Source organism: Anarhichas minor, unplaced genomic scaffold (genome assembly GCF_050575085.1).
Source record: "Anarhichas minor isolate MPS153535 unplaced genomic scaffold, ASM5057508v1 ptg000026l, whole genome shotgun sequence".
NCBI classification, from domain to species: Eukaryota; Metazoa; Chordata; class Actinopteri; order Perciformes; family Anarhichadidae; genus Anarhichas; species Anarhichas minor.
In genome coordinates this window covers 7900807-7918682 of record NW_027466472.1, presented here as the reverse complement: position 1 = coordinate 7918682, position 17876 = coordinate 7900807, and the positions used below count along the sequence as shown (strand labels likewise).

Genomic DNA, 17876 nt, shown 5'->3' with positions numbered 1-17876 from the left:
TAACATATTTAGTGGACGAAAAGATTTTTGAACAACATTCTCATATGTAGATGACTTGAATCAGAGTTTTCACGTCTAAATTAATGTTATTCATATTTTTTCCAAAATCTGGCCGAGGGTGAGAAACCAAACAGTTGGGAGCAGAACATACAAAGTCATAGGTTTGTGTTCTAATAAAGCAGAAAATAGCATAAAAAACATTTATGGTTTTTAATACTTTAGTAAGTCCAAAAATATCACGATGGCTAATGAGTTATTGATTTTGTACATATGACCCACCTCTGTTTCAACTAAAAACCAGCCTTTTTCTACCGTCGTCTCCCATTACCTCTCACTCCCTCACTCCCCCCCCTCACCCACCGTTTCATTCTTCAGCTCTCTCTCAGTTCTATTTTGATCCTGTAACCTTTTTTTTTTTAGCCAGCAAGCGTTTTCTTTCAGCTCTCTTCTTTTATTGTCTCTCTCTCTCTCTCTACCTAACATTTGGCACAGCAGCTTGCCTCACACCAAGACAAACGTTATGACTTCACTTCACTGCAATGTTCCAGAGACACAAGAAGGACAGCAAAGAGCAGAATAAGATAACATGGAGGACGGCTGCTGGAGAATTAAGACACATGGAGATGGGGCATGAGCTGAAAATGCTAGATACCTATAGTATTTTTGGACTTAGACCATAGATGTTGACCCAACATCTGGATCGATAACTAAAGAGAAAAAGTGAAAAGGGCATATGACAGATTTTGATGTCACAACGTGTGCACTGTGCTGAGGGTGAAACAAGCCACACTCCAGTCTCCAGAAAAGGAAAAAACTCTCCCTCTCTCACCTTCTTTCTTTCCTCCTTCCTTTCTTTCTCAGAACTTGTCTGTGCTCCACTTTAGCTTGGCACAGTTATTACATTCAGTCCAAATCACACTCTCTCTCTCTCTCACTCACACACACACACACACACACACACCAGAGCTGGAGGGCAATGCTCTAAACACAGCGTGTTGGCAAAACTCCGGGCTTCAAGCGTTTAAACAAGCCATTGATATATTCCAGGCAAACAATAGGCACACACACACAGACACAGAAAAAAGGAAACCAGTTTATAATACACAGACACACACACACACACACGCTGGCCGGTAATTCTGGACATCTTCAAACACTTCAGTAACCACAACAACTTCCCATTTCGCTAAACCCATTTCCTGCCTGGTGTGGTCACTCGCCAGCTACTGCTACCGTCCCTACGGCAACAAGGAAGGACAACGGGCCAAAGGATTAAACAATCAAAAACTAATAAATACCAGGGCAATAGATGGAAATACTATGAATCAATATCAATGTGTTCTGTCCTGAGCTCAGGATGGTAAGCCCCGTGTTGTTTTTACTTTCTCAACACCTATTCAGAATCACACCCATGACTGAATAGTAAACTTGGACTTTAGGCAAAGACCCCCAGGAGAGGTGATGTGCGCGTGTTCAATGAATAACACAGACATTGAAACACACAGACGGACACATCTAATTCCCACAATGCACTGTTACACAAGCCAATCCTCCAAACTAGCCACAGTTAACAAACCTTACAAAATAAGAGCGTGTGCATTCATCAGTATTTAGGTTCTTACATTCGTTTCGGTTTATTAAAGTTTCTAGCACATTGTACGTTCATCATATAGTTCTTATTCTACCTAGTGGTGGTTTAAATTCCCTCTCTATGACTCTACGATTCTGGCACAGATACAATCGATATTGGATGAAACAAGTAAATGAAAACAGACACACACGCAGCAGGCCTTGGTGCGCTCCTTCATGCCCTTTGTCTGAGATTTGTTTAATCAAACTAATAACATCCTCTGATGTTTATTTAACACTGTTCAGCCTGTAATGGCTGCTGTATTGTAGTACTGCTCCTAAATGCACTCTGAAATTTACCATATGGGTCCTGATTCACATCACTTCATAGAAAGCACACATGCACTTTTGGGTGAAACCACAAGAACAAGCCAACTATACAGGACAACATTTATCACCTCGAAACCCATTTATCTTCCATTATTAAAATAAAAATACAGTTTTTCCACCATATTTGAGACATTTGAAAAAAGCCGACAACAAATCACTTACACCCTCTTTCTTTCTCTCTCTCTCTCGGTCAAATACAAATTTAAATCATCAGAACTCAAAGACACCATGCAGCAAGGGAGCATTGAACATGCCAGCTTTGCACTTGCACACACACACATGCACAAACAGAGCATAAGAAATGGTTTTAAGTGGACTCACCACTCTGGGCTTGGTCCTCTGTGGGGTGGCTGTGGATGCAGTGTCCTCTGTGCTCTTCTTCTGTGGTCCAGCTTCTGTAATTCCACTGGTGCTGGTCTCGCTGGGTCCCTCCGAAGCCAACACTGAACCTTCTGCTCCATCCCTGGCTGCTGGAGGAGGTCCTGGGCCCTCAGCATTGCTCAGTTCCAGAATATATTTCTGGGTCACAGCCTCCAGAGATGGGGCTTGGTCTCCTGGAGGTTTACTTGAGGTCTGAGGCTCTGCAGTGGGTGGGACTGAGAGGGAGTCCACTTCCTTCAATGGCTGGAGTTGTGGAGGTGGGGAGATGGGGAGGAAGATGGTAGGTTCGCTGGCATGGCGGACATGCTTGGATCTTGCTTTGGGTTTGGGTTGCAGCGGGGGAAGGGGAGGGGTGAGGTCGGTTTGGTCGCCGTGGTCCTCCAGCTCCTCTGAACCCAGTTGCTCAAATGGGTCCTCATGAGGGAAAAATTGAGCTAGCCTATTTGGACGCTTTCTGGTGGGCCGACGAACCAGTCTAGGGGACAGAACCTCAGCCAGCTTGAGGTTAAAGTTAAACTTCTGCACCTCCGCCTCTTCACCTTGGTCTATTGCATCATCATCGTCATCATCATGGTTGTCAGAGTGATGGGTGCATTCAGACTGGGAACGAGCTTTGACTTTTTTTGTATTTGGCTGCGTCAGCAATGCGTGTTTAGGCTTCACTTCTGGCTCCCACAGTTCCTCTCGCTTCTCACTCAGGATTGGCTCACTGCTGGAAGGTGGAATCGGACCGGGTTGATCCAGCTCACTGATTGGCTCAGTGCTGCCAGTCTGACCTTTGAGATGAGGGTAATTCTGGGAAAGTAAAGGGACATCGCTACGGCGACTGGGGTCACTGAACGACTTCTTCTTGGGAGCTTTGCCATGGTCATCGGTCATCAGTCTGTCCATTGCACCTGGCTCAGCTACAATGCTCCTGATCACCCCACTGTAGTCGTGAACGGCATCATCTCGGAGCCCGCCATCACTGTAAACTGACAAGTCACTGGCCACACTGCCCTTGTATTCTGACAAAGTGGCCACAGCGGAGGCATCTGGAGCACCACCTCCACCTTTGACAGATAGGGATCCTAACAGGTTGCTGTCCACAGAGTAAAAATTGTTATTACCTTCTTCTGTCACAGAACAGTGTCGCTGAGGCATAGGGTCACTGAGAGAGCGGTAGACTGTGGACTCCCCATTTCCAACAGCTGCTATTGTTGACTCTGCGTTACTGCCGTTACTGGAATCAGAGCCTGTGTTGTTAATACCAGAAGGGGAGAACTTGCGCCTTCGTCGGATAGAACTGGGTGTTGCAGGGGCTTCAAGTCCTCCTCCTGTGGTGCCAGCAGACCTCTGCGACACAGCGCTGTTGGTGTTGATCTCCTCACTGGCAGTGTTAACATTATTGATACCAGCAGTGCTGCTCAGCTCCATGATGATACTGTCACTCTCAGCCATGCGGGCAGGATGAGGTAAGGAGGGAGGTACGTTGACTTCGTTCAGACGATTTGTACAATTCACGCTGTTTTCTGTCATCTCTTGTCTTTCCTGCTTAAACCCCTCAGCCTGATGGAGAGCCGATTGCTTCCATACGGTGACAGGCTGCCCTAGCACATCGTTAGCAATTCGTGACCCCAAATTAACCCCTGCTGAGCCCAGAAATGACCTTTCAGAAGGGTCACTTGGGCCCGTCTCTGGCTCTGTTACAATCCCTTCATCTGTTAAACTAGACTCATGGCCCGAAAGTTCATCCACAGAGCGGTCGTAGAACATGCTTTCCTCCGAGTCGCCCTTCAGTAAGGCTTTCTCCGTCTCTCTGCTCTCTCTCTTTGCCTTCTCCCTGTACTCTGTGCCCCTGCTGTTTAGCTTCTCTAACTGTATACTTTGTCCATCCCTCTCGCTCCTCTCCCTCTCCCTGTTCTCTCTCTCCCTCTCATGTTTATCCTTGTCTTTTGTGTTCTTAAACTCAGCCTCTTGATCCGTTTTTGCCTGATCCTCGACACTCACTCCTGCTTTCTCCTTTTCCTCATTAGTTTTCTTGACCTGGAAACAATCATCTTCCAAATCATCGTCAGTTCTCCTTACATCTACATTATCATCTTCTCTAGTACTCATTTGGCAGATATCTCGAATGACCTGCCTGGCTTCCTGCACATACCTCTCCTGCAAAGGAGTTGGCATCCCTTCCTCACCATCATCATCAAATCCATAATCCCTCATTCTTTGTCGTCTCCCAGCCCTAAAATCACCGCCATCACTTTCTACTTCCCTCTCTGACACCCTCCCTCCATCACCCTCTCCATCCAAATCAAGCTGCTGCTCAGAAGAGCTCCTCTTCGTGGCGCCACCTGTCAAGTAACACCTCACTGCTGTAGTGGGTTTGTCTGAATAAGTGAAGGATTTTGCACGCCGCAGGGTGGCAGTTAGGTCTTTCAGTGACGGCCGATGACCAGAAGGTAGCAGATTACCGCCTTGATTCCGTGAGCCAATCCTGTACACTGGGGACCCATCCAAGACCCTGGATTTGTCTCCACTTGTTTTCCGCACCTTGAGCTCTGACAGGTCAGATTTCAGAAAGCTTAAGAGGGACATAGTTTCTGAGGTGATATCAGGGTTGGATATGGACATTGGGTTTTTATCATCCACCCCATCCCCACTTTTTGTCCTGCTTAATGCCGTAGTCTCACCACCCCTAACTCCTGCCGATGCCCCACCTTCTCTGGCAAGTACACTAGATAAGGGGGTGACTGTAGGCACAATCTTGGAGCGCATCCGCACAGGTGTACGAGATAAGTTATCCCCATGGCCAAAGCTTGGGGAGCGGTACATGGTAAAATTCCCATGGTATGTTTTACTCAGCATGGACAAGGATGCAGTTCTGCTAGCGTTGCCCCCTTTTCCACCCGTGTTAAAAAACACATTTGGTGCACGTTTGGTACAGCCAGCCTGGTCCTCCTCCTTCAGTGTCTCAGTGCTGGAGTATCGACTGCTGCAAAGAGAACCCCCAGGACTGGAAACAAAAGGGGGAATATTGACCTTTGACACTCGTGATACACCAGGAAGTGACGTGGATATCACAGGTGAGGAGATGCGCTCCCATTGCTGCACCCTGGCTCTGTTACTGTGACTGCTGGGTTCCCTTGCAGAGTGGCTCCGAGATACTGTTCCCGCAAATTCTCCTCCTGTGTTTTGCTGGTGTTGCCTCTCTAAACGCTCCATGGTCAAGGCCTTGTCACTGTCGCTGTCTTCTGATTCGCCATCACGATCATCAATATCATCACGGCCTGTTGCAAAAGCAGCTCCACTGACTTTCTTCTTCTTTCTCAGCGAGCGGCGGCGCACTGCCTCTCGACTGTGGGGGCCTATAGAACCAGGGCTGTCCTCCTCACTGCCTGAGGACCTGCCAATGCCCTTAGCACCCCACCAGCCATTTTTACTGCGGGATAAATAGCTACCTCCTCGCTCAGTGGTGCCCCTTTCTCCTGCTCTGTGGGAGATGGAAGGAGCTGGGCCAGAAGTAACACTCCAACCGTCTCCTCCACCTCCTCTTCTTCTCCTGGTGTGCTCCTCCTCTTCGTCACCAGAGCTAAACCTCCAGCGGGACCTGAGAGGAGAGACAACTCTTGCTGAGGCTCTTACCTCCGTGGAGGGAGGTACAGTAGAGGAGGAGGTAATGGCTTTATCTGGACCTGGAGCAGAGGAGGGGGTGGGCGCTGGTGCTCTAGAGGAGCTATGTGAGGAATGTAAACTATCCCTGGGCAGCCCGACCCCCTGTCTATCCCTTCTCTCCCTCACTGTCGGCCACTGAAGAGAGGAGGAGCAGGAGGAGGTGTTCAAGTTCTCCGATGGACTCCAAGACAAAGTAGCAGGGGGTTGAAGGTCAGGGCCGGGGTCAGATGTCAGGCCTGTCGTCCTGAGGGTCTTGTGGGCCGCCTCTGACTCAGTGCTGGGACTATGAGATCTGTATGGAGATGGGTTAATCCTCTGGTAGTGACTACCCCCAGTGCAACGACGGCTGCTACTGCTGCCGCTTTCAAAAGTATTTACGTCAGAAGGTTTGAGGTTATTAGAACTTTGTGCCTCTAAGTCTGCCTCCTCGTCATTTGAGAACTGCTGGTGGTCAGTTTTGGAATAAAAGTCCATACGGTGATAAAAATTATCTTTAACAGTGCTGCATTCTCTGCTTTGAGCTCCAACTATGCATTTGCCATGCAAAGACGGGATACTAGCTTCGTTAGCAGAGCTGCAAGGCGAGAGTTTGTCACTTCTATCCGAGAGAAGAGCACCGTCACTGGGGCTGAGCTCATGTAAATGTCCTCTGCTGACTGCTTTTAAATTCTCAGAAGAGTCAGTCTTGTGCTTTGTGCCTTGACTCTCGTCGAAAATTTGTCTAATTTTGGTGACACTGGGCCACTGGTCAGAGTGCAGGGGAGTAAAGTCACTGTGGTGTGTAAAGGCATAACTTCTGTGGGATTTACAGGGTGGGGGAACCCCTCTAAGAGTAACATCCTCTTCCTCATCTGTAGTCAAAGTGTTTCTATTATCAGAGGGACATGCATTGACATGTGAATAATCTCTCTTACCAGAGTTGCTGTCGGTTGATAAACGTTTAAAATTCCGCCTCTCACTTTTCTGCTCCGAGTCCGAGCCTGAAACGGAGTCAGTTTCGGAGTGGAACTTTTGCACTTTGTTGTCTGTCAGTGACTCTGCAGCAGCAGTAGTAGTAGTAGTAGTAGTAGTAGTAGTAGTAGTAGTATCACTATGCTGGAAATATCCACCGCCGCTGTCCTCGTGAAAAGATTTACGAGACGGCGACCAGTCTCTCGTGGAGCCCCTGGCCCGGGGAAGAGTGCTGCTCCCCGGCGTCACTGCTGCGCCGTCTCCCGGTGAGGCTCTGTGCGTCCCGGCGGAGCCGCTGCTGCTAAACTTCTCAGTGAGCTGTCGGATGGATGGAGAAATGGAGGAGATAGGAGTAGAGGAGTTTCTCTTTGGATCTGCGGTCGGGAGGCAGGCGGCGGTGGTGGCAGAGATTTTGGAAACCTTTCTTGACACACAGACATTGCGCGTCGCCAAGAGCTGTTCTGCTTTGCTGGGCTCCGGGGGAAGGGCGACGCCAGCTGCCTCCGAATCCTCTGATTTGTGTTGTTGGTCTTCACTCTTGTTGGCGCTCCAGGACCCCAACTTTTTGAAAGAAACGCTGCGATACACAGCCGCATTCTTCCTCTCTCTTGCTGCCATTGTTCATGTCTTTCTTTGTTAGATTTCACACACACACATTTTTAACTCCACGGGTATTGCAGATCCAAGCACCTTTTGGAAGTTTGTGGTCTATTTCTCTCCCACGCAGCCTAACGCCGTGAATACCCAACAACAATCACTCTATTAAAACGTAACTGTTGGCACTGATAACGAGGTGAACCAAGTGATAATCTGTTCAGTGAGTGCTGCTCTGTTATCAAAACTTACATGTTGTCGATTCCCGAAACCGCATCCGTGCAAAGAGGAAAGCGCTACTTTTGTTGGCCAAAACTTTCACAACCTGTCCACAAACACAACCATCCATTGTTAATCCCTTAATATTTCCAAACTTTAGCCCCTTCGACAGGTTAGCACGCTTCCACAGGCCCGACGCATCATCCACTTCTAATTCCCAAAACAGTTTGTGGATTCCTTATTTTGGCATGATTTGGTTTTCCGTGACTTATGTTGTTTTTTGCATGTTAATGCCTGAGATAGGGCAGAGGGGGTGGGCGGGACTAGGGGTATAGGGGTTGTCATAGTCCCCTCGGGGACTGCGGTCAAGCCAGCCTCCTCTTCGAAAAACACAGTCAAGCCAACCCGCACGTTGTTTTGCGGTACGCAATATGTACAAGGCTTTACGGTAGTAGCGTGTAAGAACTGACTTCAAAATAAGAGAAACGTTCCGGTGAACGTGATAGGACATGTCACATTCATTCAATAAGTCTGTAAATCATAGAATAATTAATTAATATATTTCAAACAGAAATAAATAGATACATACATCAATGAAACTAAATAAATGAATGAAAAAGTATACATTTTATAAATGATTACTTTAAACAATAATAATTACTGCATGCAAACTGTATTTCAAGGAAAAATGTAATTCCAACTGTGTTTATTCAAATGTATTAATAAAGAATACATTTACACACAACAGTATGGCTTAAAAATGACTACACTACATCAAATTCAGAAACTTCAAGGTTACACTAAGTGACCAATTTACCTTAGATTTGAGATTAAAATTAAAAGGAAATTGTCCACAGTTCAAAACTAATTTCACATCAGATTAATAGTAAAACACCTCAGAGTGTCAATTATGGATAATCAGAACATTTTGATGTAGTATTTCAAAATGAAAGCCCTTCAAAATCTCATGCATGAGCCAACTTCCTTATAATTTCAGATTAACTTTTAAAAGAAATGGTATATTGTTCCATAATAGTTTCAATTTAGATTAATCGTACACTACCTCAAAGTGTCCTCAAAGGAATGTGATTTGAAGTTAGCTCACGAATGAGATTTTGAAGGTCTTTCATTTTGAAATGCTACATCAGAATGTCCTGGCTCTCTCTGAGTGACACTGTGAGGTGGTGTACCTACTATTAATCTATAGTGAAATTATTTTGTAATTATAGACCATTTCTTTTAAATCTAATCTGAAATTAGAAGGAAGTTGGCTCATGAATGACATTTTGAAGGGCTTTCATTTTGAAATGCTACATCAGAATGTCCTGATATTCTCTGAGGTGGTCTGCTATCAATCCCAAGTGAAATTAGTCACTTAGTGTAACCTTGAAGTTTCTGAATTTGATGTAGTGTACTGCCACTTAGAAGTCATACTGGTCTGTGTAAATGTATTCTTTATTAATATATTTGTATAAGTATTTACACAATTGGAATTATATTTTTCCTTGAAATACAGTTTGCATGCAGTAATTATTATTGTTTAAAGTTATCATTTATAAAATGTATACTTTTTCATTCATTCATTTAGTTTCATTGATGTATGTATCTATTTGATTATGTTTTTAATGTATTAATAAATGTATCTATGATTTACAGACTTATTGAATGAATGTTCTCTCACGTTAACCGAAACTCACCGGAACTGCTCTTATTTTGAAGTCAGATTTTACACGCTACTACCGTAATGCCTTGTACATACGCGTACCGCAAAACAACGTGCGGGCTGGCTTGACTGTGTTTTTCGAAGTGGAGGCTGGCTTGACCGCAGTCCTCGGGGCTTGAGAGGAAAAGCTTTGTTTCCCTTTTTTGATAAAGGGCAGATCATACTGTGGACAAACTAGGTGTAATTATAGCCCCTTCCTTGCGAAAAAGACAGTAGCATTGTCAGGAGTATTGGACAGAAAACGACACATTCAGAGAAACATTTTGGACCTGCAGCATTTTTGTAAAATATCCACAAGAGCGTATCACTATAAACACTATGCATTTCCAAGATACAGTATAAACTCAGTATTTCTGTCTCTTTAGAGTGAAACGCTCACAGAGGAAGCCAGAGAGTGCATGTTCACCCAATAGCTCAATACCACAGTGTGTTATGATGATGCTGGTGAGCTGGTGAGCATTCAAGGGGGGGGGGGGGGGGTTTTGCAAAAACAAAGAAAAAAGTTTTCACTAATGCCCAGTAACTCCTCTGTGGTGCTTCCCATGAGGCTGTCTGTCCCAGAAAAAGGAATTCTGTGTCACATTCCCTTAGAGAGGAGCTGCCGACTGCAGCGCCCTCCACAGTCTGACCTGTTAAATGCGAGGTCACTGGTGGGTGATCATGGACTTTAGCTGAACTCCCTACACAATTTTAAAAGAGCTGTATTCAACATTCTGAACGTTAAATATAGCAGCAAACAACTATTTGCTATGCAAATGGAGTAATGTGTACCTGTGCAGAGAATGAAGGGGCTCTCTCTCTGTGTGTGTTGTTATCCGAGCTTCTCCCAGTGCATGCGTGTAGTGCATGGTTCGTGCATGTGAGCGTGCACCTCTGGTTAGCGCAGTGCACTGCTCTTTAGGGCGGTTAGCCGACAATGCCGTCATGACCGACAGCATCGTAGCAGTTTTAGCACCCTCAATCAGGTTCCCCCTCAGGTAAACACTGTTAAACTCTGTCAGCATTTTTCATCATTGTTTGCACTGTTAGCAACATCAATAATGCATTTTGCCCAATAAATTCCAAGGCAATTTCTACCAGACATGTTGCCAGGTAGAATTGTGTCAACCTGTAAATTGGAAAAGTTGACTTGAGTCAGGAAATCTTCAGGTTGCAGTCCAGAAACATGTGAGTAGGTAAAAGAGCAACCAACACACAGTTAATGTTGTGAAAAAGATAATAAAGACAATATACCCACTGGAAAATGTCATATTTTCTGAATGAAGAAGTAGAAGGCATTCATATAGGCTGAGTGACTTTTTTAAATGGCTGTTACATTACGACAACATCCAAAACATTTACACAAGCAACTCAAAGGGGCTGCATGGTAAGAAAATAATATATATAAACCTAAATGTTACTTTTTCATCAACAAAATTATATACTACGTAACAAAAATAAAATTATTTTCCTGATACAAAAATAAGAATTCTTCTAAATAATACTGATTGACACATATGTTGGCACAGTGTTTTCTAGACATCTGAATCTCTTCAGACAAACTGACCACACACACACGTTTCAGACAGATATAATAAGACGTTCAAATATTCAACCGGACATACACACAACAAGAACTATGCATTCACATTTTGCTGAAGCCAGGAGCACAACATACAGTATATTACTACATTACTGAATATACACGCTGTACACCCACACATACATTCATTAAGAAGATCCCAACATTTTAAGCACATGACCTTGTATTGTGGTCAAAATTCTACATGCATTTGAAATGCATGAAATTGACATGTTCACATTTAACCAATATACACAACATTTCTTCCCTCATGGGTGCAAAACTCATTTGCATGTTTGAACCATGTGTTTAAAGCTGCCTAAAGGTTGTCAGGCTTCAGAGCGATTCAAAGGTTGTTGGCAAATTAAATGTATTAAAAAAAAAAAAAAAACAGCATTAACGATTATTTTAGTGATATTTAAATTTTGATATCAAATTGTCAATTCAGAGAGGGGCTACATGGGTGCCTGATCTTCAGCCGGTTTCTTCACAGTGTGTGTCGGAAAGACAAGTTGCAAAAGTTATTGCAAATAACCAATTCACAAACTCAATAACTCAGTTACTTGGGATAACTCCATAAGAAATAGTAGAAGGATGTAAAATTGTATGCTGTGCACATTTAGACTGCATTGTATCCAGTTAGTGCTATCCAAACAGTACTAAGTACTAAACACTTCACATGCACTCTAGAGTACCTCCTTAAGAACACAGAGATCCTTTTCCTAGATGTCTCTATTCCTTATTATTCATTATTTATATAACACTAAACTTCCATCAGCAGAGGTGATTTCTTGGAACATTTCATGGGAAGGAATCATACACTAACAGGAAGTGGAAAACAGCAGGCAGAGCCTTAATTTAACCCTAACCCTAAAGTCCATAAATAGCATTTTTCCTTCCCTCTTAAGTATCTAATGCATCAGATAACAACTCTTAAATGTATTAACATTGACATATGCTTCTCAATGGATTTCCTTTGCTGACTGGAAAATTTAATGGACAAGTGGAGAAAACTATAGACTGATGGTCTATTTTAGTGTGGTATGAGCTGGATATTTAGGTTTTGTTGGCACCAGTTTATCTCTGATCGTAGTAGCTGAGATCTTGTCCTCACTGGATGACGTGTTAATATCCGTACCATTTTTAAAAGGAACATTCAGTATCAGTGCAGCGGTTGTTGCAGCAGTGGGGTGCACTCACCATCCAGTGGTGAAAACATGCAACACCAAGTCTTACAACTTTCAGGGCAGAAACCGTAGAGCTCTTCATATAAAAATGCACATTTCCCCACACAAGTGGTTCATGCATTTCTTACATGCAGTCATAAACATTAACAATTGCTTTGAGCATTTTACATGGCTTCATGCCATAGTGGATTTTATCCACTCTTCTTTTTCTCTTTCATCATTTCTTTTTACACCTCCACATCACACAAATCACACAATCATCTGTCACCTACAGTTCTATACAAACTGCAGAGGCCTGTTAAAGCGGAAGACACTCTTCATTACCCTATCACGTTAGAGCATTGTCACTATATCATTACATCTATCAAACTGTTACACTTTTCACAGTGTGAAACAACTCCTTTACTACTGTTCTACCCAGCGCATAGCGGAGACTGAAAGAAAACAGATAATGGTGAGAATGCAGGATGTGAATGCCCTGGTCTGCTGACGGTATGTATCGTATATGTGCAGCGCTCTAGAATCATAATAAGTGCCCGAGGAGGAATACACTGTGATTGCTGTGATGGTTAATGCCAATTGTTCTTTCTCAGTCTGTTTATCTTTCATATTGCAAGATTACAACCTCCATTTATTTTGCGTTTCAGAAGTCTTCTTGACATCCCAGTACCTCTACATTTTTAGAAACCTCTCAGGAAGGTAAGGTTCTTTGTTGCCGTGAGTTGTAGGTAAAAGCATTGAGGACTTACATTAGAACATACACAAGGAAACTCAGCAACCAATACGTGTGTACCACCTTGCAGCCTCCTAGGATCCACCACTGGTGTAGCAACCAGATTTGAAGAAATACTGTTGCAGGACCTGATCTACCGTCGGCTCACACGCTGGTGCCCTTGTTCCTGAGCGTGGTGACTTTGAGCATGAACCTTCTGGTGCTCTGGCGGTAGCGTGGCTGGGTGAAGTAAAACAGAATAGGGTCCAGGAAGCTGTTCATGCTGGCGAACGGCCTGGTGCATTTATAGATGATTGAGAACAAGTTTCTCGTCTCGCAGGGCGCATTAGGCAGAGTACGCACCACCAGGTACATGGTCTTGGTGAAGTGAAACGGCAGGAAGCTTATGCAGAACACTGCCGCCACCACGATGATCAGCCTCACCGCTTTGTCCCGTTTCTCCCCAGTCGCCCTGGAGACACCCTGGTGGGACACTGGGCGGCAGAGGATGAGGGCCATCCGACAGTAGCACACCATCACGCCCATGAAAGGCAACAGGAAGCCGAGGCAGGTCAGAGCCATGCCGTAAGGATAGTAGTCTAGTGATTTCTTGGGCGTACTTAAATCGTAACACACCGTGCGGTTTCGCTGGATTCCCGTCGCGGCGAAGTGAAAAGTGGGCGCGCACAGGACGACGACCATCAACCAGACCCCTCCACAGATGCTCCACGCCAACCTGCGACCGCCTTGCCTGGGCCACATCGCCAGAGGATGGCAAATGCCCACGTAGCGTTGCACACTGATGCAGGTGAGGAAGAGGATGCTGCCATGCAGATTACTAAAAAAGGAAGATGAGACAAAGAAAATGCTGTTAAATCAAATCTTATTAAGCTGCAATATTGTGTACTGTGTTGTGAGAAAGACCACGTCCTCTTACTAAACATGAAAAGTCAAAAAAGAAATGGAATACTTTTAACGCACAGCTGTATAAATAGATTATTATACTCAGAATCTCACCTGTAGAACTGAAACCTGACCAGTTTACAGGTAAACTCCCCAAAGGGCCAGTAGTCATGACTGGCGTAGTTGTAGATGAGCAAGGGAAGTGACATCACATACAGGAAGTCAGCTATGGCTAAGTTGAGCATATAGATGTTGTTTTTGGACAGACTGCGCCGAGTACTCCATATCTTCAGTATGACGGCAGCATTAAGAGGGAGTCCGAGCAAGAAGACTAAAATGTACACAGTAGGGAGTAATATACGTTTGAAGTCTTCCTTATAGGTGCAGCGAGGGACGCCTAACCCGCCGATGTTGCTGACGTTGGCGAAGAAGCCGTCCGCTGCGTACGGCTCTGTGGGCCATGCGCTGGTAGAGAAGGAGTCCAGAGGGAAGGCTTTGGAGACGAGTGTTTCAGTCGGGAAGGAGTGTGGCATCTTCACTTCCTAGAGGGGACAGGGAGAGACATGATGGGGCTCATTACTTTGATAAAAGTGCTTTGACTGAGATACAAACAAGAGTGATGATGTGTATAAGCACACATTAACGGGATTCTGCCGATCTGTCGGAAATATTAAAATTCACGAGAGATATTCCCACTTACAATACAATTCTAGATTTGTATGCATGTTACAGTACACAGTGTAGTACAAACCACAATACTAATACACCAGTTTACCTCAAATAAATGACACCTAAAGTGTAAGTTGTATTTCTATCAGTGTATTTAACAAGGACGATGCAGATCAACGCTGTTACATTGGAAGACGCAATGCAGCAGTTGCTTTTAAATGAAGGTTAAATCAAATCAGCAAACATAAAGGTACAACAGACTTAGTATTGAGCAAGTTTCGTTATATTGAACATGCCTGTGTATGCATTGAAAATGAATGTTTTTTGAGTTCTTTAGTGCCCATGTGATATATTCGAGTGTAAGTAAACACAGGCAGAGAGAGAGGAAGTCTCCACCAGAGGGCACAAGAGAGCACAATTTATTTAATCTGACACTGGAATGTCAAATTAACCATTATTTTACTAGAATTAAAGTATATAAGCAGTAGCAATGAAATGTAGTTAAAGTAGCAAATGTACTCATTGTAAAGAGTGCCCCCTTCATAGAGTGAATACATTATTGCTGCATTAAGTAGTAAAAACCAGTTATAAGGTATTGGTACAATACTACAATACGTTATTTTGCATATTTAGATTTTACTTTAAAAATACAGTGGCCTGACAATGATTGTTGTAGTTTTTAGCTTGTTACCAATTTAAAAGAAGCAGTCGTGACCAGTTCAGTTAAAAAAAATCTTTATATAATATATAGTATATTGAATAATGATTAGAGGCCGGGGAGATTAGATCATTCAGGAAATCACAAGTTGCTCAGTTTTCCTTTCCATCAACTTGTGACCCCTCATTCATCCTGCCAACCCTCGTGGGAAACACTGGTCACACGATCCGACAGCATATAAAGTAATCAGAGTTGACGTTACATGCTTTATAGCTTCAGCAATGACATGCCCACATATTAATTCATTTCCACCTGTGATCGTTGTTACAAGGTGGTCACTAGGTATCTAGTGTTCGTACTTGCTCAGTTACTAGAAAAACTAATAAATAGTGGCCCAGCCAGCCCAAATAAAGTACGATCATTCAATCCTTCCAACACTTTGTAACAAGTGGAGGCTGCAAGGTTTGAAATGAAAACCGCTGCAGACTGTCTGCTCTCCCACTCACAACTCCCAACCGTCTGGAGCAGGTTGTCATACACAGAGATCAATCAGCAATCGTAATTACTGCTCCCACCACCAGCATCAATCATATGCATTTGCTTCATGGCAACATGTGGGCGAGTAAGTGATTGGCTTAAGCCACTTCCTCTATAGACTTGTCCGACCGTGACTCATTCACAACTAAATCCTATGTGTGCGTATGCGTAACAGTGTGTATACATGTCTTGTTAAATGGCTTAAAAAATAATGTCTTTGTGTGTTTTTTAACAAAACTGTGAGTCTGTATGTTTTTTTTATTTTTTAAGTTAGCTCCTCTGTGTGGCTGCATGCATGAATGGTTTGTTGTGAGCAACAGTGACGCAGGATTTCATAATTCCTGGCGAGGAGGAGGAGGAGGAGGAGGAGGAGGAGGAGGGTGGAGGGAGCGGAGTGCCAGCAGACCATAAAACATTTCACTCCACCGAGCCAATGAGCAGGCGAGGAGGAACAACAAAGGTTTTGGAGAGTGCACTACAGTCAGCTTTATTTGCAGATGATTCATTTCCAGTGTGATACAGATTTCTTTTTATTTGACGACTATAGCCTGTCTCGAGAAAGGCCTTGAGACCAACTTCCTTGCTTGTCGTAAAACCCAGAGACGTCATGACAGTCACTCAAAGCACTAAGCTGTCTGAAGACACTGCACTTTACAAAGGGATTCCTGATTAACGCTGTAAATCACACGATATTGTATAATGTAAGGGGGCTCTTGCTTGGATTGAAGGTGCCTCTTATGGTCAGCTTCCGTGATCAGGCCTGCTTTTAGTGGGTTAACCATGCCTAACCTCAGGGGATGAAGTGTAATGAAGAAGATTCTTGGATTCATCAAAATGCTCTCTTGAAAGATTATGTCTTGATTGAAAAGTTAATAATCGGATATTTATATCTGTTCAACAGGGCTGAACAGATTGGTTGGTGAAACGTAACAGACGTAAACATGTGCGTCGTGTTTACATGCTAAGCTAGGCTACTTCTTGAGTTTTGGGAGGACGGCTATGCGTAGGCATGTGGATACACTCCAACCAGCTCAAAGTTAGTTATTTTTTGCAGACACAGCGATGTCCACACCCTACGGAGAAAAAACTAAACTAAAGTTGTGGTATAATCGAGGAAAGCGGGAATAACAGTAACATGTTGCTACAGGCACACATTCGTTTTCATTGCCGGGAAATGTGTTGGCAAATGTAACCGTCCAGTTGTGACTACTATTGTATTAATAAAAGATAATGGTAGTAAATTCATCGGTTTATTTCAATTATACAAATACGCTGTGTTTTAAACGTAGCAAGTACTCACACAGTGAGAGAAAATAAATAATGTATAGAAACCAAGATGCATCAATAATTTAATTTAAATAAATAAATTGTATTCAAACCTGAGCTGCCAAGAGATTTCCGCCCTTATAGCACACTTTTTTGTCTGACTTTGACATTAAAGCTGCAGTCCATACTGTAACTTCCCACATGTGCAGCCAGGGCGATGGTGCCTCCTGTTTGTGAGGTTGTGTCACTTTGTGGTTGGTTGTATTCATAATGTCGGCATGCAGCATGTATGCAGTTCAAGTGTCAGAGAGCGGGTAGCGACATGAAACCAAACGTGTTAGTTACTGAAATAAAGAACTGAACTGGTCAATGGCAGAGTGGATCCTACAAGCCCTAGCAAGCAAATCATTGATCCACGAAGCAAAGCATCTGCTAACTGAAACAAGCGCCGCTCTGATTCCCATATTGAATATCTGCACCTCATTATCTGCACTGTGGTGCAAATAATCATATATCACTGAAGGAAGATATTGTCCATGAACTGTCGAGTGTCAATTCCTTCTGAAATTATAATTATAAACCATCCTACTGAGATATCTTATCAGTTCAAAATACGTTCTGAAAGTAACATGTGCAAAATTTAGTATGAACAGATATAAATGAGCTCAGTTCATATGTTCACATGGTTAATAACTAATAGGTTTAAGTGGGAATATTCACTGGAAGAAAAGAGATATAAAAGAAATGTTTCCAATTTTCACTCTAGAGAGCAAACAATCACAGCCCTTCAAGTGGTCATATCCGCACTCTGTGTGTATGTGTGTGTATGTGTATGTGAATGTGTGTGTGTGTGTGTGTGTGTGTGTGTATGTGTGCCGCTGATGGCTTCAGGGTGAAGTGTTTGC

General features: G+C 43.7%; 2 protein-coding genes across 2 annotated transcripts in view; both read right to left on the bottom strand.

Annotated features, from left to right (window-relative positions):
- arhgef17 (Rho guanine nucleotide exchange factor (GEF) 17) overlaps positions 1–7560 on the bottom strand; it is a 52162-nt gene extending 44602 nt beyond the window's left edge. The window contains exons 1-2 of the mRNA XM_076100816.1: positions 5253–7560; positions 2281–5216 (exon numbers count right to left, since the gene is read on the bottom strand). Coding sequence (XP_075956931.1) covers positions 2281–5216; positions 5253–7560 — 5244 coding nt within the window. The remainder of the gene's footprint in view (positions 1–2280; positions 5217–5252) is intronic.
- Positions 7561–10759: 3199 nt separating this feature from the next.
- p2ry6 (pyrimidinergic receptor P2Y6) lies at positions 10760–14374 on the bottom strand. The gene is made up of 2 exons (XM_076101014.1): positions 13956–14374; positions 10760–13776 (listed from the first exon to the last, which is right to left on the bottom strand). Exons 1-2 carry the CDS (start codon positions 14372–14374, stop codon positions 13104–13106), a joined length of 1092 nt encoding a protein of 363 aa, XP_075957129.1. The 3' UTR covers positions 10760–13103.
- Positions 14375–17876: the final 3502 nt, after the last annotated feature.

Excerpts from the sequence above, each read along its gene's own strand:
- p2ry6 (XM_076101014.1), bottom strand. The coding sequence starts at position 14,374 with ATGCCACACTCCTTCCCGACTGAAACACTCGTCTCCAAAGCCTTCCCT. Across the intron at positions 13,777-13,955 it reads GTCAGGTTTCAGTTCTACAG|TAATCTGCATGGCAGCATCC; the intron begins GTGAGATTCTGA and ends TTCCTTTTTTAG.